The 21,963-nt window shown below is 37.6% G+C and overlaps 1 protein-coding gene across 1 annotated transcript; it reads right to left on the bottom strand.

The window, feature by feature from the left end:
• Positions 1 to 1,584: 1,584 nt before the first annotated feature.
• gxylt2 (glucoside xylosyltransferase 2) lies at positions 1,585 to 20,760 on the bottom strand. Its single transcript, XM_033966649.2, has 7 exons — positions 20,416 to 20,760; positions 10,702 to 10,900; positions 8,287 to 8,418; positions 5,775 to 6,026; positions 5,209 to 5,332; positions 2,880 to 3,052; positions 1,585 to 2,016 (listed from the first exon to the last, which is right to left on the bottom strand). Exons 1-7 carry the CDS (start codon positions 20,670 to 20,672, stop codon positions 1,840 to 1,842), a joined length of 1,314 nt encoding a protein of 437 aa, XP_033822540.1. The 5' UTR covers positions 20,673 to 20,760; the 3' UTR covers positions 1,585 to 1,839.
• Between the last annotated feature and the right edge of the window lie 1,203 nt (positions 20,761 to 21,963).

The following is a 21,963-nucleotide window of genomic DNA, read 5'->3' on the forward strand; positions in this document are numbered from 1 at the left end:
AGGGGTGTTTTAATATTGCGTCGTGACGTCATACGGTACGTACACGACGGCGGAGCGTAGAGAAGACTTTTGTAGACAGCGTTTTTCTTCACTGAGCGTTGCACATGGCATTAAACTATTAAAATGAGGACGTATACACAAACATAAATAGGGAAAACATCGTGAAATTATTTACGTATTAGTCGAGTCCCCTTCAAGTATGACACGGGCCTGATAGGTGTGATTGAGGAATAAAAAATACATAGATACTTAAATATTAATAGGCCTAAATGTGTGTTTTGCACAAGCCTACTATGGCGAGTACTAGACTACATTAGGAGGTAACAAAAGCAAGAAAAAGGTTTGGTTAAATATTCAAAAGCAAACAAAGGCTACATATTGCACCGCTTTCTTCAAAAAATCCACCTTTACTTAATTCCAGTTCAAATGACAAATTATATCACAAATACATACAGGCATATACCTTTATCTCAAACTGTTTCTTTTAGAGAATAGAAAATATGACACATGTGATGTTTCCTATGGCACACGCTCATGTTTTTACACAGTTGGTTTAGATTCACAGAGAAAAAAAAGAACAAAAACTCTTGCCCAGATCTGTGTGATTCTCAAAGTGCATTTCAGCATTCTGTATGTTTGGCAAAAGTATTTTTTGTGCTCTATTTAATACTGTCATTTGGCATTGCACCAAGACTTAACCATAGAGTTTCTTTTCAAGTAAAACATTCACATCTTCTTGTAAGAGTGGTTAAAGACATTGTAGTAAAAGGTAAAAGTTAAAGAAGCATCAGAGTAAACGTTGAGGCTAAAATTCTTTATCTATCCTCTATCTGGAACATGGGACAACATACATAGTTCAACATTTAAATTTGGCAATCAATTTAAAAATGTATTTCTGAAAAAGAGGCTTCAGAATAAATGAAGTGCTCTTCATGACACAGTTCAAGGATGTACATCATTTTCAAGTTTTTTTGCATTGTTAATAAACATCTTATTACTGTTTCTTTCCGGATACAGCAAATGGTCAATGTGATAATAAATATAATTTGGTGTAGTGTTGAAATTTGCTCAATAAAGATAATTTATAATTTGATTTTATATTTAAATATTTTTATAATGTATTGATACAAAATGTAGATTTTTATTATTATTATTTTTTTATATATAAATTTGATAAATAAAAAAAAACACTCAAACCAGCACTGTCGTGGCTGATTAAGCTACACTGAGAGTACTGTACTACTGTGGCTTGTCTTGTGCATGGTTGTAATTTGACACAATATTGATTTGATTGCTCTTCCCCTTACATTCATCACATGAAAAATAAAAATGGGTGACTACTGAAAAAAATGAATTGTATAGATGAAATATGTACACACTGGTTTGACAAAACAGTCTAAACACTGTATTAAAGTCATTTGACACATCATTGTTCACATGACACCTTAAATAAAAACAATAAAAAGAAATGTTTTCCCCTGTGTACCTACAAATGAGGTCTGTCTTAGAACATGACAATATGAATAAGATGATTTATTTGACATTAAAAGATGCTATTTGATGGCTCATATTAAAATATGTTTGTTCAAACATGAGCAAATATATTCAGGTCAATCCAATCATTTTGTTTGCAGGTGGCTAATGAAAATTAAAAGATGATAAAGCAGCATCAATGACCTGCATTGTTTGCTGCTCATAGGTTCATTTCACAATTAAAACAAAGTTTTCATATTTCATTTTAGTTCAACATTACTTTCAAGTTCCTGTGTCAATTAAAAGGCTCAAGGCTCGAGTGATACCAGCTCAATTATTACTGTTTTCTGTTCTTCAGACCAGCAGCTACTTGCGGGGCCGAGCGTGGCGGATCACTTTGTCCTCAAACACTTTTCTCATAGTCTTTTCTATCTGCTTCAGGAAAACTTGAGGAATTCGACCACACAAAGTGTTGACTGTGTCAAGAAACTTAGTCTGAATTGGGTAGAACAGGGACTGGAACATGTTGTCCTCAAAGGGAAACTACAAGATCAGAAAACATTATGTTAAGTACATGAATACACGTTTGTTTTATACATCACAATAATCTGTATTTGTTCACCAAAACACATATATACACATAGGTGAATCCACATAATTCATGAATTAATACGGAAGAGGTAAAAAAATTAAAAGGTAGTTTTAATATACACTCCGGATGTTCCCCTAACAGGAGCAAAGAACTGTTGATCGTCTAATGGACTTGGAATATCTAGAATTTTTCACAGGACAGGAATTTGTCATGTTACACAAAGTATTTATTTTATATGAAACTAAATAAAAAATACTGTACATACAAACAGTACTCAGGCATAATGGCTTAAAATGATTTCATTACATTATCATTTAGGAAATGTTTTGAAATAATTCTTAATTTTATCAGAACTTTCAGGGCAGCAGTAACTAAAGCGCAAATAATCAGCACAGATGTAATGGCGTATTATCACACTTTCCACCCAGCTAGTGTTTAAGGTGCTTATCACAAAAATGCACAGCTCTGTGACTAGATAAAAGACATCATTTAACATACTGACCTAGATGAGTAAAGGGTTTCTGTGTTCTTTAATTTGAAATTAAAACAACAGTTTTCTTATACTAGATCAAATGAATCAGATTGGGCTGTGTCATCAGATACTTCCCTTTTATTGTACATTATCACACATGATGTTTTTATTCCTTCATAATTTGCATTGAATGACATAGCATGATATACATTTTCTATTTAGTCTTTTTCATTAGTGGGTGAGCAAAGGTTGAGATGCCAACCTCTGTATTAGGAGATGACATTTGCACCAACAGGAGGTGCTATTCTTCTGGATGATACAGTAAAGGTAAAGGACACTCACATCACGGATTGCATCATAGACAACTTTGAAGGCCGGCTGCTTGTCATCATGATACACTCCGCGGTTTCCATGCAGAATGGACACACCCTCCTGTTCGGCCCCTTTGCAGTTGCTTCCGTACATGCAGTGGTCAGGCCTGTAATTCCACTGGCAGGGGAAGATGAAAAGACACTCTAAAAAGAAAAATGAAAACCACAATTGCCACTGGATATTAGGAAAAATCCGATAGTTTACATGTAGAGATGGAAGATACAGGGAAAAATTATTACCGGTAATATTGCAACTGCTGTTTGAGAGATGTGCAAAATTTGAACTCTGAGTATATTATTTATACTTTTAAACAGTTGAAAGAGCTTAAAAAAATTTGAGAAGAACAGAAACTTGTCATGTAACCTTCTATAGAGTGATATGTTTGAATTTTTATGTTTAATTTTACAGTTCACAGTCCTTATTGTGCAATACTTCAACCTAAAAAGTTAAATGTTTTAGTACATCTCTAATAGATTGCCTTAATATATATAATATATATAATATAATATATATAATATATATATATATATATAATATATATAATATATATATAATATATATTATATATATATAATATATATAATATATAATATATATAATATAATATAATATATATAATATAATATAATATATATAATATAATATAATATATATATATATATATATAATATAATATAATATAATATATATAATATAATATAATATAATATATATAATATATATAATATATATAATATAATATAATATATATACATATACCGGTACACACATTTCTGCACGCAAGCTATTTTATATGAAAATGCAACCAGCTAAGTACTTTTTGATTTTCCAGCTGCTCAAGGCGGATTAAATAGCCCTTTTCAGTTAAAATGGGTCAGAACTTCGACAATTTCCCCCTGGAGATGGAAGAAAGCTTTAGGCCTTATCATCTAAAACAAACACTCCACTTCACTGGGTTTTCAAGCAAGCAGCCCTGAAGATAGCTTTAAACACTTAGAATGCACATCTGGCCTCTGCAGCTGGTTCGTCTGTTTGCTCCAGTCTGCTGTTTACCTACAACTTTACTCATTTCATAATTCATAGAAATAAAGAAAAGAAATAATCTGAAATATGATTATTCAACAGCAGTGGCATATGTTTGTAATCTTTAAAAGAACCAGATTATCCAAAATTTATTTTTTATTGTATATGTATTATATGTATTTCATCCCACGCTACCATTTTGGATGTGAATTGGGCAACATATCGTGCAAGTAAATAAAAAAAAAAATTGAATCCAACCTATTTTTTGATGCCTGACACGAGCGTAGGCGTGTATCCCCATCAAAATACATAGAAAGAATACATTTGTGTTTGTATTTGTGCATTTGCCATCAGTATAATGTATTCCTGGGACAGTTATGTATCGTTTGAAGGAGCCCCAGTTTAAAAAGACTGAAAGACTTGAAATCCTCACATTTGTCATCCACAGACTGTAAATACAAGCCTATTCAGCTAGGCATTTTCACTGAAGACCTGTTTCAAGTGACTAAATGCGCCCAGTCAAGTTTGATGGACTTTCCCATTGAAACACAGTCCATCAGTGCTGCACGCATACGTCCTGCTTGAGCTGTGGCCGTCCTCACATTGACATGTGGCTGTTTTGCGACATTACGCACATAAACACAGGTGCGTGCAGTGTGTTTAGCAGCTAAAAAAGGAGTTTGCCGTAACTCTTTGTTTACTAAGGATGGATACTGTTAAAAGGTGATACCAGTTATGAAAATGTTGATGCCTGGTGGGTCCTGAGTGATCACTATTAAAAGTTACTAGACATTGTCACCATAAATTGATGAAAAAAAAAAAGTTTCCTTCAAAGATTTTATTTTTTTTTTCACCTTTGTTATTCTAGATAATGAGAAGTACATCAATAGGTACAATAGTATTATTGAAGTATCAAAAAACAGCTATTATTTATTAACTAACCATTATTTACTGTTTTAAGTTGAAGGCACTGAACTGGCTTGGCAAAACATTCCATCTATCTGTAAAGCTGATAAGAAGTCCACTAGTCCATTAATCCATGTAATAATTTAATATTACTATATGATTTTTTTTTTTTTTTTATCTGTTCATTTGACTACTTTATCTGTGCTAACTCAAATAACTTCATTTATCCCTTAGGGGCAATTTAAATATTGTATGGGCAAATTAAAAAGAAATCTCCTGTCACAACTCTCTCTCTCCCCATTTTTACCTCAGTCACCTAAAGCCAATCTAATATAACACAGGGTTCAGTAGGACAATATGCAAATGGTACCTGGGTTATAATGAAAAATGATGTTGAGGAGGTCCTGGTCGCCCCAGGTGATGTGGTTCTTGTACTTCTGGTAGAGTGGATTTAGAAGATCCTCCCACGACAAGCCACTGGGGATCATACTGTTCTGCATTATAAATAATAATATGTTCACTCACAGACAGCTCAAGTCGAGCCTTTTTCAAAATATACACAATCATCAAAGCAGACCCAATTTACATTTGCCCTCCCAATTGCAAACGACTGGCAGCACGAAGAGAGCTGCTAAATTGAATTCTGAGGGCAGAGTTCTGTGCTGCCAGTGTGGTAATCAGAACACTTCAATCACAACCCACTCACAGCACTCAGCCAGTGACTCCAGCTCAAAGAAAAACCAAACTGTCTGCCACCGATCAGAGTGAACAAGAACGACAACATTTAAGTCTCATTCCTAATAACACTGTCATTATACTGGCCTTCAAATAACTGCGTCTACGTTTTTATTTGGCTCTCTCATTTGTGTTTTCGGCTGTCTTGAACTTTATGAACGTGTGAGTCATTTTTCTTCATCGTGACAGTTTGCTTCTTACTTTGAACAGTGTGCTGCGGATCCGCGTCAGGTTCATGAGCATCACTCCGGAGTTGACCCCTGTAACTCCGTAGAAAGGATGTCGTGCAAAGCGGCTGTACCATCCGATCTTTGGGACCTCGTGCTCTGGGGCCATTGCTGCAAGTTGTGAACTGTTGAAAGCTTTAAAGAAACTCCAGACATCATCCATGGGCCGGAGGAATAGCACATCGGTGTCAACGTAGAGCAGAGAGTCCACATCCTTCAGAATGACCTATCAGAAGAATGAAGATACAAAATAAACTTTATTAGCAACCAACCGAACAAGAACAGACCAGTAAAAGGCATATTAATATCATAATGGAGCCCAAATGAATGTAACAGATTGGGATAAGCATTGCAGGCCAATAATATGTTTAGATTGCACTCTGCTGACTCTTGAACGTGGCCGTGATGTGGATATTTACCATAAAACTTTCTTGTAATCTTTTGGTGTCTCTCTGTGGTTTATGGTTTACCACGTTTTACTAGTTGCGCAGTGATTTGTCAGCTTTTTCCACCAAATGCCTTTGCTGTGACTTTACTGTAGAATGCTTCCAAACATAACGTGGAAAAAAAAAGTCTAAAGCTAAAGTAATGAAGTACACGACTGCGAGACAGGAGACCGCAGATAAGAACCTGTGGAAGGACATCTTAAAGATTCCGGCTGCACTGCATCTGTGACTGAAAACACTGACTCAGCTACAAACAAAAGATACGTTCAAGATGAGTTTTACTTTGAGTGCAGACTGCCGGATCATGCTGTCATAGATGGCAGATAAACTCCAGAGGGGAAGAAGATAAGAGGGGTTTTTAGACTTTGCAGCTACTAAAATTGTAAGACTGCTAGCAGGAAAGCATACGATAGTGGGAGTAACGGTGCATTTATGCTAAAAATATGATAACAGGGGGAAGGTTGTATAGTTCTAAATAAAGCAGAAAGACTTAATTCATAATGAACAAATTGTTTACTGAGAATGAATAATGCCTGATAATCAAGTACTTCTCAACACACTTTAAATCTGGTACCAGTTTAGACAGTGATTTAATTTATATACCTCTTCCCAAAGCTTGTTAACCAACTTATCTCCTCAATTTGGTACAATAGTGGTATCAAACAAATCAAGGGTTTATATACATCTGGTGTGTTTGATAGTTTCACTACTCTCTCCTCCAAATATACCCTACCTCGTACTTGTTTCGTTATTTTCAGGCCCGTAATTTTGTTTGTAAGCGTTTTCCTCATTTCCCCTCTGTACCTCCTGCACAGTCCTGGGACAAATTGCTCTCACACAATCCACATCACAAATGACTGATTTCTAAGATGCATGACTTCACTCTGTCATTAAGTGGTGATTTAAGCATCAAAATTAAAATGCATGGGCGAAAGAGTTGGGAATACTACTGAGTGAGGATCTCTGGGATGACGGCATTGATAGAATACGATCTGCTACTACCTGCGCTCGTCTTTGTTTTATCCAATTCAAAGTTGTACATCAGGACTGAAATGTACAGAGAAACTGAAGACAAATGTGATAAGTGTAGTGGTGTAGTGTTGGGCTGAGATGGATTGGGATGGGGATGTTAATTTATTCATGTTTTTTTTTTTGCACACAAACATGGTGGGTGACATTTCCATATCTATGTGCTCGTATTTTGTACAATTCTAGCGCACGGTGCTTGTGCATTTGAAGAGAAACAAAACAAGGACAACTAAACTGTATATTTCATTGTAGTTTGTCTTTCTGCCTGTGTTCCTAATAAAAACATTTGGGAAAAAAAAGAATGGATCATGCTTAGTAAGTACTTAATTAACCCCAACACATTAATTAAATGGTTGCTAAGTCTGAATTATTGTGGTGATCATGAATTAAGTCTTTGTTCATGGTTTATTTAGACTAATTCAGAAGTCGAAGAAGAAGTAATTATAAGAATGTAGTCCCACACTTTGTTGTTGAATCAGAAAATACCAAGACATATTACACATAATCTATCCATTATTCAAGAACTGGTTTCTTTATCTATAATAATCAAATATTAATCATTCCTTCAGTACGTTCAAAGACCAAACAAAAAGGCCAAAAAATCTATATTTTATTTTAGGCTACTTTGATTTTTACTAGAACACTTAACTTCATTTGCGTACACAAGGTAATATATTGATTTGACTGCAGCAAGAGAAAAAAAAATCAGCTATGGACCCCTTCGACCTGCACTATGCTGATTACACGGTAAGTGAGTTGTCTGATATTTCAATGAACAGCTTTGAGAGAGTAAAAATCAATACGCAGGCATAGGTTTTTCACTTGATAGAATTACCAGACTTGATCTCTAGAGATTTGTTCACTAAGCTTAGCAGAGGAGGTGTGAAATCATCAATAATTAACCGAGTAATTATAAGCAGTCAGAAGAGTATAACAACGGCATGAACAGAGAGGTAAATTGGATTGGGGTGGCTGACATGTTAATTAATGGCGTTTTGAGAGGACACTTACAGGAAGGAAGAGTCTCTGTGCGGCACATGGCTTGAACAGCTTCTTCCACTCCTCCGCATCGCCCACTGAGAAGGTGATGGGGTAGATGGTGAAGTGAAATTTAGCTGCAACGGAGCGGGGCCACTGCTTCAGCTGTAAATGCAATGACACAGATTAATAGTCTGTCTCTCGTATGGTAAGATCGGGTTCAGCTTTCTCAAAAGAATGCACCCCATGCTCTAGTTATCTGTGAATATAATTTCCTGTTTTCATTTTATAGCGAGGTTTCTCAGTATAAGAAACAGCAACACATTTCCACGTAGTAACTCGCGGCGTTAAATTTCAAATCCCTTTCACCCATCACTAGACACAGCATTTCAACACAAACAAAAACAAAACTGAGGCAAAGGCAGCCACTATGTTCATGGTTCAATGTGTGCAGACTGAACACAAATATCACTGTTTTAGTTAGTTCAGTGAAATAAACCGTGATAGAACTACTTTTCCACAACTTGCGCAAATAGCTCTAATTAAACATGAGTGCAATGAGCCACAGTGACATGTGGCTTTAAATATTCACAGATGCATGAAGCTGCAGCAGATGTTTTACTGAAACAAAATGTCTGGCAAAGATAATCTGACTAATACAAACATAGTTAAAACAATGAAGTCATGCAGTGTCGTGTCCAATACAGCTGTTCCTTAATGCAGCCTCCTGTAGCACTAAACCATGTGTCATTTGACCTATTAGGCTCTATTGGTTTAACATTTGACCCCGAAAAGTGTAAAAGTGTTGCGATAAGCGGTTAATTTGCAGATGAAAATAGGAGATGCAAATCACAGCTGAAGTCTTAACAGAATTGCTCCCTGAAATGTATGCAGCATACTGAACACTATGTTCTAAAGCAGCTGGACTCTCTGGCTGCCACATGGGATCTTTCCACATATGGGAACGATTCACATGCAAGTCACTGCTTAAAGTAAGGTTTTATGGAAATGCTTCTTGCATAGGGGCAGTAAGAAGTGGAGATTCTAACTGTTATTTGTAGGGCTGCAACAAATAATCGAGTAGTAGTCGACTATAAAAAAACAAAACAAAAACAATCATTATCTGGACTGTACAGACTCTAAAACACATATGAAAAGACTAAAAGAAGACCAGCAGCTCCAGGTAGAAGTCTTCAGGAAGCCCACACACACCAACCAATACCTGTTTTTTGATTCACACCATTGTTTTTCGAGCATTACAACAGAGAGCTCAAGTTATTCCTACAAGCACAGAGGGAAAAGCGAAAGAACAACATATGCAGAAAGCCCTCTTTAATCGTGGATATCCAAAATGGGTCTTCAAAAGATCAAAGAGGACAACAGAGAACCAGAACCTAGAAGGAAAGGTGTAACTATTACCTACAAAAGCTTCAGAGGATTTTCAGACAGCATGAACTCCCAGTCTATTTCAAACCTATTCAGTGTAGTGAAGACTGCATTGAGCGTTAAACTGAAAAAACAAACAGCCACTCCACACAAGATTGTACCAACAGTGTCGTAAGAGCTCCTCGGGACCCCAATCTGCGGTATGTATCCATCTCAAAGCCTCTAACCACAAAAGAAAAATAGTCTGGGGGAAGATAAGAGGCAATTTTTGTTTGTTTTTTGAGCAGGAATAGGAGGCTCAGACATCATTTATCTTCTATATACAAGTCCATCGTCAGACTTAAAATAAAACAAGGAAAACTATAGTGATAGCCAGTATGCTAATAGGTGGAAATGTCCTCCATTTAGAAGCCTTCACCATATTTCAACCTTTATTTGTATAAGATTTAAAGGTCTCACTGTGCAATAGAAATAATCATTCGTCGATGAATCAGAAAATTTATCGCTGCCTAGAAAACTACTGAAATAATCATTAGCTGGAGCGCTAGTTATTTAGATAAAAAAAATCCAATTTAATATAACTAAAAATCCAGAAAAGGCTCACTCTGAGTAAAAGAACTGAATGCTGTTTTCTGGAGCTGGTTGAATTTGATGATTTTTTTTTTTGCATTTTAAACCTTGGATTGTCAAAATGGCTGTGGTGACACTAGGATGCTAGTTACAGGAGCAGTGTAACTAATCAGAATGAGAGCAGCCGCAGCAGCAGAGGTGACTTTGAAGTGGGGAGCGGTGCTGGGGCAAAGCAGGGTGTCTGAGTGATATATTACGCCCCAGCTTTGAGATAAAAGGGTTATGTGTCTGTACTACCGGGAGTCACAAGGGGAGTTAAAACTGCTCTGATCTTGTCATCAACTATAAAGCAAGGCAGGGTGTTTAACATGCACCGCACAAAATCTGGAATCACAGGACTGGAAAAGAACGCATCCGCCAGTTGGGAATACACCACAAGTCTGACAGGGAGAATCAGTCATTGCAAAGCTTTACCTACTGACACGATCTTACCCTCTCTTCAAACAGCGGGGCCAAGGGGTCTTCTGCAAATATGTGAAACGTGATCTTCTTCAGGCTGAACAGGAGGGCCGATTTAACCATGGCCAGGGTCTCGTCCAAACGGTTTCCACAGGCGACCACAGCCAGATGCATGCTCTCCCCAGCTCTGGCTCGCTTCGTCACAGGTCGGCCCACATTGCTCCGCTGTTTGCTGGAAATAAAGAAGATAAGGAGCAATGAAATACTACATGGTGTAACTCTCACCAGAGTACAGAAGACTCAAACAGAAAATCTGTTTGCAGATTCTATGGGTGATTCTATAATAAGGGGTACACTGAATGTGCGCTGGCTGTACCAATTGTACAATTATTTCCTTGAAGCAATGTTAGGTTTCACATTAGTTCATCATCCCTTCTTTGGACCAGATTTGGTGACCTGATGGCATTACTGATTTTTGCAGAATCAATCAATCAATTTATATGCTGTAGAGAGCATTTTTGTGTTGTCCACTTTTCAAATTTAGAAGTTTCACTTAATTTATTAGCCCCAAAATCCAACCTAACAACCTAAATGTTATAAAAGACAGACTGAAATATTGTAAAACTACTGTGCTCATTATTTGTATATTAAATACTTTCATATATGCTTGTCAAAAAGTCACCTTGGATAATTCCTTATAAAACTGCAATGGTTCACTCTATAATCACAAATAATACCACAATGAAGCCTCAGACTTTCTGAGGTTCTTTAAAAGAAACATCCTGCTTTATTATGTACCCATCCTCAAAACTTTTCAGACATTACACAGATAATGCACATATTTCTGTAAAACTACAGTAGATATTATATTTACTAATGGGACAGGAATGAGCTTAATGGCAGTAAAAGGTCATGGTGATGTAGAGATACTCTGAGCTCCATAACAAGCACAACAAGTTTAAGTGGCCCAAATAATTCTTTATGCCACCTAAGGTGACATTAGCAAAAAATAAAACCTTTTTTTTTCACTTTTTTTTACAATCACCCATATAAATCCTTTTAAGTATGTGGTTACTGGTGAGCCATACAAAGTCGTTTTTAAAAAGTCCTCTTCTTTAAACATCTCAAAGCCTTGTTCCAGATCTGGAGCTCACTCATTGTGTAAACCTTGTTTCCATCCCTCTCAGATTGGTTGAGATGTAATAAAGTGATTTTCAAAATGCCAGTATCCTAAATCATCAGCCAAATTTAGCAGTAAATGAAACATTTTCCATTACAAACAAATCAAATATGACCCATTTTAAGCAGTTACCTTGTTTGTGAAGTTCACAGATTGCCTGACTGGTTACTCAAGTTACACTGTTTACAACTTTGCATAATGGGACTGGAAGAAAGATGAGAAAAGCTACAGTGCTCCTTTACTTTGAACAATTCACAAAAAGTGAAAATGTCTTGGCAACATGCTTGGCATTTTAATTAAATCTAGATTATGACACTTGTGTGACTCTGAAACAACTGTCTGAATGTGTACGTTTCCTGAACATGTGTGAACCCTGTTGAAGTCTATTAGAGAGAGCACCGGGCTGTGCAACAGGCCTAATGACAGTATGAACTTCTATTAAAAGACCACCAGCACCAGCTGCCACCACCACAAATCCCACGGGCCTCATCTCGGCTAGGGAAAGGTGAACGCCAAGATCTGTTTACCACAACTGCACCACAACATTTTATTCTTCAAAACCATATTTAAAAAGACTTCACCTTCCAAGAGGTTCTGTCTATTGACCTATTAGGCAAAGCTGACTTTTTAAAAGGTGTTAACCGTGTTATAGTTGTTTCCCCTTCTCCTTTACCTTCTGGAAGTTGTATTTAGTGTGATTCATGCATGTTTGAGTAATCTTTAAATCTTTAATCTTTAAAACACCATTGCTCCATCAAGTCCTGTTTTCACCACCAGCAGCACAGTTGAAACCAGAAGTTTATATGCACTATACACTTTTTTATATGCACTACACAGATACACTTTTTTCTCACTGTCTGATATGAAATCAGACAAACAGTTTTCATCAGTTAAGATGACCAAAATTATTTCTATTTGCTAAATACCAAAATAATATGAGAAGGATTTTTAAAGAAAATTTTTCATGACTTTCTTCAAAGTCCAAAGTTTACATACAGTAACATTACTATATTTTTAAACAATTTGGGAAAACTCAGATGATTATGTCATGTATTTAGAAGCTTATGATAGGTTTATAGACACCATTTGAGTTAATTAGAGACACACCTGTGGATGTACTTGAAGTCACACCTGAAACGTGCTGCTTTGTGTAACATCATGGAAAAGTCAAAAGAAATCAGCCGAGATATCAGGAAGAGAATTGTGAACATGCACAAGTCTGGTTCATCTTTGGGTGAAATTCCCAGATGCCTGAAGGTGCCACGTTCATCTGTTCAAACAATTATACACAAGTATAAACACCATGGGACTGTCCAGTCATCACAGAACCCGTCTCCTTCCTGAGGGGTTCTGTGTCCCAGAGATGAGCGTGCTTTGGTCCAAAATGTGCAGATCAACACAAGAACAAAAGCAAAAGACCTTATGAAGATGCTGCTGAAGCTGGTGAGAGTGTGTCATTATCCTCAATGAAACGAGGACTGTATAGACATGGTCTGAAAGGCCACTCTGCAGGAAGAAGCCATTACGCCAGAAGACACATAAAAAAGCCAGATTACAGTTTGCAAAAATTCACAAGGACAAAAACCTTCATCCTTCATTCCTTCATTTTTGGAGACACATCATGTGGTCTGACGAAACTCAAATTGAAGTGTTTGGCCATAATGAGCATCTCTAGACTACACGAAATACATTTTACTAACAGATTGACCGATTCTTTTTTTTTTTTTTCATGGCCGATACAGTTTATATAGAATACAGAGAAACCGATATTTTGCGCTAATATGTAGGGCTGATTTACATTATTTTCCCTAAATTATGTCATTTAAATTCACAACAAACTCCCTCCAAGCCATTTTCTTTTACCACACACCTTTAAGAGATCTGTGCAGTCATGTTTTGTGCAGTTATCTCTTCATATTAAAGTTTTAATATAGAGCTTTGTGTGTATTTTTTAGGCAGCAGACTGACCAAAACAAAATATTGGTCTGTGCTGGAGATTTAAGGCCGATACGCTAGAAAGAGAACGTATCGGTGTGATATATCAGCCAACCAATATGTCAGTCTAACATAAAGGTTTATCGGAATCTTCCATCCTCAATATAACACAACATAATTCACTACTGCTTTAATAGCTTATCACACATTCCCGGTTAATTAACAACACAAGGAAGGCAGGGTGCATTGTTTACCACGCTCCCTCCTGTGACCAAATGCATCAATTCTCAGAGGCCAGCGGAAAATGACAGCTCTCCTCAGCGCCTGTACCAGCGTGTCACCTCATGTCAGCTCCACAAGAATCTATTTCCCTCTGACAATCCCAATGGTCACAGCTGCATTCACCCTCCTGTCACTTCCTAAAGGACTGGAAAAGAAAAGTAATTCAACACTACAATCTAACAAAAAAGATCCAATCCAGTGTAAAGGCTGGAGGTTTTCACTTCAAGTAAGACATTTACAGGCAGATTTGAGCATATTCCTGATGCATTGTTAAAATATTGTCTGAACACACACACAGACACACACAAAGACACACACAGACACACACACACAGACTTTTGTCATTATCACTCTTAACCCAGCCACAAAGAAAAAAGAAATGCAAATCTCTGCAAGAGGCAATTTAATTAGAACAGGGGTTTGTTTTGGTTTCTGAAATAAAGCCTTTGTTGTCAAATAAAACAGTTTTAATCAATCAGCTGACAATTCACGACAGAAAAAATACTAAAAATACTATATGAAATGCTAACGTCTGGATAGTAATCAGTAGTTTGTACTCTGATGAGTAGATTGAGCTCAGGGTGGGACGATATGGATTTTTTTTTAGCCCATAGCAATATCCACTGCTGTGACCTATAACTAATATTTATTGATACCGATATTTAGCTTTTAAAATCCATAGAAATTCATTTAAAGTAAAGAACGCAAATTAATTTTTTGTAAAAAATAATAACAAAATGTATTTATCTGGGATATAAAATCACAAGTTACATATTTGTGTAACATACAGCCATATAACACTCTTCTCTATTTTAATTTTCAGTCATAGTTCTGTTCAAAAAGTGGCACACAAAGAATAGGGCAGCACAAAAAAACGTTGGTATCGAATAGCGATATCAGCTGATACCGATACTGGAACATATATATATATATATATATATATATAGTCCATCCCTAGACTGAGCTAAATACAATGACAAAGTTTCTACTATCACTTATGCTACTCCAGCTGCATATTTTCTGTCCTACTCTCCCACTGGACAACATTATACATCGGAATGAGACTTTTACCAATGTATGCTGAGCGACTGTTAGGTTTAAACACACTCAGTGGGGAAACATTTGCACAATGGCAGAGCCTAAGGCGAAGGCCAACACCATCTCCTCGCTTCTGAGCACACAGAGCTGCTTCTAATAACACGCTCATGCAAGCCGCTGGAACAGACTAAAGGAGAGAGGAATAAGCAAAAAGAACAGAGGCACTTTTGTTATGGAGTAAGACAATCTCTGGTGAGGGCCAAACGGCTTCACATCACTAGATTTGAAAGGAGTAAAGCTTCTGTTAGAGTAGTTCTGACAAAATGTATCAACTCGGGTCTGTTTTGGTGTCTCTTAAAAAACCTGTGTCAATATTAGTTTAAGGCAGCAAAGGCTCAGTAGAGAAATGTTTAATGAAGCTAAAACAGGGCTGTTGTAACCACTGTATTTCATATTACTGTTGTGTCATTGGGCAAGACATTTGATCCAAGTTGTGTATTCACTTTGTATGTTGGGTGGTGGTTGGCGCAGATCGACAGCCACATTTGTGTCACATCCAGCAGCTAATTCCTGTGTCATTAAGCCTTAAAAGAAGCTGTGTGCCAGCTGCAAAGCTACTTCAAATGCCTAAAACGTGCTACGCTAACAGATTATATTATTGCCATATACCTTATTCAATCTTTTGCATCTCAGTTTTTGCAAAAAATGTCTAGTGAGTTGAAAAATCGAGTTGAAATTCGACAAGAGACTGCAGTACGGGCATCTCAAAGCGTGGCACAGGTTTTTCTTGCATGGCTGAGGGACAATGAATCCCAAATTAGAATGAATGAGAAGGTGCGGAGACATCTTGGCTGCTACGCTCCAAAGCCTGATGTGCTGTCAGGGCTGTTGAGCACACATCGTTTCCCCTCCTAAACCCGAACCACCACACTCCAGAAACTCTATTACACCATATCATGCAAAAAAAACGAGATTGGAAATGATTCCTCTGCATAATTGAAGACATACAAATAGCTCTGTTTTGCAAAAAAGCGTGCGGTGCATATTGAAGGTTTGCGACAGGGCAATGTTTCAGCATCTGGAGGCAGTCACAGAGAAAGAGAGAAAGAAAGAGGGAGGGAGAGAGAGGTGCTCAAAAGGAAAAAAACGACTGAATTGATTCGTGGCAGCCAAGAAAGAAGAACAGTTTTGGACTACAAAGCGACACAGACAGTGGTTTTAAATTATGCAGGAAAGAAACCACTTTGAGAGATAATGTCAAAGGAAAATTAACATGTAGAGGCTGGAGTACAACAAAGGAAATACTGAAGTTATGTGAAATGGAGAGGAAAAAAAGGAGATTTTACTATTTTAATGGAACACTTTTGTAGCAGTTTTCATGTGTTGCTCATTCAGAGTGGGTGTACTGGTTGTCTAGTAAACTAAATACAATAGTGGACCGTGCAGCAGTAATGAGAAGCAGTCTTTGCATGACTGGGAAACAGAAACTGGAGTTCATGGTCCTCTATTTTAAATGATCAAGATTTTACTTAGCGCTGATATTTCTATGACAATTTGTGCCACTTAACACAGCCTGAAGTACATCATAGTTGATTATTTGGCTAGAGTACTGTGTGTGTAGCCTAGCTTTGATTTGAAACTATAATTTTTCTGAATTATGCGTGCCAAATTTAAAAACACAAGCAGTTTAGCCAGACATAACAGCTGCTTGCTATTGCCAAACCTGTTGACTTTCTGCAGCGTTGGCCGCGATTATGGTTCTCATAATTCAGAAAAGCATTTGAGAGGCGAACCATTGTATTGAAGCTGTATTTTTACATTCATTTTTTACATTAACGGGATACTAAACTAGACGAAAAAGCAGAAAATATGTGAACTTGAAACATAAAGCTACAGTTTGAGCCCGTGATGGATAATACCGGTATGTTTGATCATTTGTTGAGCTCTACTTTAAGTAAAGATATCAATTGCTGCCTTAAATGGACAAAAAACATTGAATTCTGTTTGGCATCTTTAGCAAAATCAGACTGCAACTGATGTTTACACAAAGAGGATGACCTGAACTAAGCAACCTCATTATTTTGCGTAATACTATCTGTTTATAACTCAAAGCTAAATCTTTTTTTCAGATTGTATTGGCACTCCCTTCACTTTTTAAGCTTTGGCTGACTACCTCCTGCTTTGAAAACGTCTTGGATTTGATCCCACCGAGAGTTTAGATACTTTTATTTTCCTTCCACGCGTCTTATGACTCATTAAGGAACCATTTAAAAGCAAGTAGACAATCAAGCAGACATATGTAACAGTCACCGAGACCTATCCCAGCACCTCTCCTGGTTTTCACAGGGCCAAGATAAACCTCACTCCTCACTGGGAGAGCATTCCGTCATGCGAAGTGACATTTTTATAGCGAGACATAATGCTACAGCGCAGGAGAGACTGCTAATGCCAAGGAACACTGCTTAACACCGCTCTATCTAAAATAACACAGCAGGGATTTGTCTCTAAGCATCAGAAGTGCTCCAGTCCTGTACATGATCGTTTTAACGCGACGGAACAAAGGAGGGTTACATAGACGATAACATGCGTGCTCTAGTATGCAAATATAATGACGAGTGAAATTTAAATACACCTGCACATAACAGTTGAGGATTAGTGTCAGACAGAATGCATGTGTTATTCTGATCACTGACACATCCTTCGCCTTCTCAGCTCACACGCAGTAGCTCTGTATACAAAAGCTTTATGGCATCAGACAGATCTCGTTATACTGCTATTGTCTCCTTCACCGTTAAGGCACTGCAGCTAATTCACTTGTCCATTTTCATTGTTGTAGCTTATGATGAATGATTCTACTCTTTGTGCGGTAGTTTTCGCTTGGGGACATAAAGCACTATTTGATTTGACTGCACTGTGGCTAATAAGTAAGTAAGGCGTTGATTGCGTTTGCTCAACACGTGTTATCCGGTATACAAACCAAGATGGAGGAGGAGGTGTAGGGCTTTTTTCTGTTTAATCTCACATTTAGTCATCTGTTTATCTAATGAAACCAACAACTCAAGTGTGAACTGAAATCTAAACGCTAAGACGAGTGTTGTTATGACTATCTTGATTAATCATCTTAACTTTTTAATCTCAGGTATGCACACTTTATCTCAATTCTGAGTACAGTTTTACTTGCCTGACCATTCTGATTGAACGCAGAGGTCTGGAACTGGACCAAAACTGTGTAAAACAACTGTCCGAACGTGGGATGGTCCAACCACAGCCACTAATTTGTATCATGTGTCTCAAATGTGGACATATCTCCTCTACAAAACATGGCTGCTATGGTTTGATATGGTTCCAGACGTCTTTGTATTATCAAAGCGTGTGGTTTTAGCTAGCCAGGCAACAGTTTTAGAACTTTTTACTATTTTGTTGACTTTTTACTTACTGTATCCTTTTAGTAATTAAGTCTGCAAATATGCCAGTCTCGATGCGTGTCATTCTGCTCAACATGTGTCTACGCCCATGTCCATGCAGGCTATTGTATTTGCCTGGAGTTTGGGATGACAGCTGGAGCTCTTCCTTCTATTTTGGACACAGGAAGTAGAGTGATGTGTTGGAAGGAAATGATAAGATTGGAAAACAAGGCCTGTTTGTCTATTCAGCAAGCGCCTCATCAACACGCTGCTCTGATTTGTGAGATGAAACGTGCCACAGACCAAAAACATAAATGACAGAATTGAGTCTATTTATTATTATTTGATGCTACTGCAAAACAGAACACATCACAATAAAATATACTAAACTCAAAGAAATATTGTGATAACAATCTGACCAGTTAAAATACACTTTTTACAGCAAAAGTTACATTTGTCTTTTCAACCAGGACAAGGAGAAAGCAGGACTAAGTCTAATACAGAGAAGCAAACTGTTGTAACTCATGTATTGTCAATAATTTAATAATAAGTATATGTTTGCAATGTATTGTGCATCATCAGTGACTGTGTGCATAGCACTCAGCCTTCGCATTTCCAATCCTTTTTTCACCCTCCTGTGGCCCGTTCCACCCAGCTGCCTTATCTGTGCCAAGCACACACGCTGCAGTGTAGTTTCTGAGAGGACGCAAAGGTCCCTCTCTCCATGTAACGTCTTGATGGGTTTTATCTCCCCAACACTGTCCCCAACCTTCAGCCTGGATTTGGCATAGTGCAGAATACATATTATTGACTGCAAAAGGAGAGGGTATCTCAGCAGCCACATTGTATGGCACCGCGGCATCCACAGAGAGGAAACCAAAGGGATGCGGACAGGAATTTGAAAGCCTTGATGAAAAGGGTCCATCCAACAAAAATAGCAAAGTGGTGATTTGTTTCAATGTATTGCTGTTCAATCAGTCTTTAAAAAGTCGGGTCTACACCCAAGAAACAGACATCAGATGTCTTCAAAATGTATAATCATGACAGACCCTGAAATAATCACAAATCTTTAACAGTCGCACAGCCACAGTGACAGGATCTGGACTGCACCTGCATTCAACATACCCAATAGAGTCGTGCCAAACAGGCGGCAGGTGAGTGATGGACGTCTGCACTCAGGCCACATTAGCAGATGGAAGTTTGCCATTAATGAAGACAGAATTTGTTCTTTGTGTGTCCATTATGGTTACAAATCAAGCAGACTATAATGATTTAACAAACATGATGTGATGACTTAACAAACATGGTCAACAATGGAATTTTCTTTAGCAGCATAATATAGTTTTGCTTCGGTTTTTTATTGTTTTTTTAATCCTCCACACTGGCATCTCTTACAGAGCTGTGTATTCTGTCCTAAAACAGATTTTAAACACATGTGCCTGCTTGTTTAGGTTATTACAATGTCAGCTATAAGTCAAGGTGCCCTTTAAGAAACAGCAGAGGAATAAAACGATCAATAAGAACAAAACAAATAAGACTAGAGTTCAGGTATGATTTATGACTGTTATGGCATGTCCTAGATAACCTATCTGTGCAAATAGCTCTTTATCATAATTCCATTAGCAGTGGTGCATTTCAGCGCCGTTAAACTCATCTTAACGCCTTTAAACAGATAATTTAAACAGACATTTCAGTTCAGTCCAGTGACTCAGAGTCAGCCTGAAAAACGGGAAATGAAAGTCAAGAAGAAATTGCAGAGAGAAGGTTTTGCACAGTAGATTACTTTGACAGATGGTGGATGGAGATATGTTTTGTAAATGTAAAACAGGACATTTGTTTTCAGTCCTTGTAACTTGTTAGCGGCGCTTTTGTGCGGGAGAATGTAGAGAATGTGCAAACTGCGCTCACCTTTTCGCATGTGTCACTTTAGTCGCAGCTTTCCCTTCTTTTCGTGCTTTTACCGGCGCTTTCTTTGCCGCAAACTTGGCCGCAGCATCGCGCCCGAGCTCCGATGGCGACGGTGAAGAGTTGCGCTTCTCTTCAGGCTTCACGATCACAACTTGTTTCAACAGCGGCTCGTCCGCAGTGTTTCCCCCTAAAAAGTATAAAAGTAAGAAAACTCCGAGGCACAAGGCGAGCACGAGCACTCTGCAGTGGATCCGCATGGCGAGGGCAACTTGTTGCGGCAGGCCCCGGCACCGCAGCAGCTCAGGTCCATGATCCAGTTGACATTTTGTCCGCGCTGCCGCTCGCCTCGCGCTGCAGATGATGATGGAGAGACACGGTCCATGCACGAGCTCACTGTGAGGGGCGGGGCCAGGCGCGTGCCGTAGTGTCTGCAGGAAAAGAGAAACTACAATCTAACAAACTGAATGTGCCTTATATTTCACAATCCTACATGGAAAGTGCAAGAACAAAGTCTCTTAGCCGATTTAGATTTAGACTATTGGCTGTTCTTGACTGAGGGGAGACAAATAGGCCTAAACTAAAAGGTAAAGTCAAAGGTAAATTCACAAAATGATGAATCTGTCTAATAATGAGTGATTTTATTTTGCCTAATGGTTAACACTGGACTGTGTTATTATGGGTGATAAGGACTGTTATATTTTGGGATTAAATCGATTAAATGAAATGCATTTTTTTAAATCTATCTATCTATCTATCTATCTATCTATCTATCTATCTATTTATTTATTTATTTATGTATTTATTTATTTATTCATTAATTAGTTAATTAATGTATTTATCTATCTATTTATTTATTTATTTGATTGGAACAATGCATGTTAATGAACAGACATGATTCCTCTCAGCTGGCATTTTGGACAAGAAAACCATCTGCTGCACTGTAGGTCTACAGATTACTGCCTCACACCAAGACACTGAGAATATTTCCTGCTGTAAATTAATTTTCTGTTAATTTATCAACCTTACAATAGTGTGTGTGCATGTGTCACTGTTCTGCTGTGCACTGAACGTGATACTTGGCCCGTCCTACAATAATCACCAACCACAATCGTATGGGGTTTTTTTTTGTTTGAAGTTGAAGTTGTGATTTTTTGCATTACACACTGACTGTGAATAGGCCTATTTTGAGGGACATTAATAATGTTTTCTAATCTATGTTATAATGTTTCCTCATCACAAACAGACCTGGAGTTGTGTTTCATTCACACATGTTTAACACACAAATCCTGCATATTTAGGCTGTTCTCTCACACAGAAACACTCCTTGTGATGTCATGTGGTAATACAGGAAGTGCTTCACCGTGTTTTTAAACTCCAAACACCTTCACTAGAGATTTAGAAAGACTGATAATGCAGAATCACTCAAACATGTGTGAATGAAATAAAACACAACTCACAACTTTTAATCTGATTGACTGAATCTGTCCTGTGTCTAAACTGTAGTGGGTGTCATATCAAACTCATTCATTAAGCCACATAATCTCAGTA

The sequence above is a fragment of the Periophthalmus magnuspinnatus genome, chromosome 5 (genome assembly GCF_009829125.3).
Source record: "Periophthalmus magnuspinnatus isolate fPerMag1 chromosome 5, fPerMag1.2.pri, whole genome shotgun sequence".
In the NCBI taxonomy this organism is placed as follows: domain Eukaryota; kingdom Metazoa; phylum Chordata; class Actinopteri; order Gobiiformes; family Gobiidae; genus Periophthalmus; species Periophthalmus magnuspinnatus.

Excerpts from the sequence above, each read along its gene's own strand:
- gxylt2 (XM_033966649.2), bottom strand. The coding sequence starts at position 20,672 with ATGCGGATCCACTGCAGAGTGCTCGTGCTCGCCTTGTGCCTCGGAGTT. Across the intron at positions 3,053-5,208 it reads CATTTTTCATTATAACCCAG|AGTGTCTTTTCATCTTCCCC; the intron begins GTACCATTTGCA and ends TTTTCTTTTTAG. Across the intron at positions 2,017-2,879 it reads TCTATGATGCAATCCGTGAT|TTTCCCTTTGAGGACAACAT; the intron begins GTGAGTGTCCTT and ends CTGATCTTGTAG.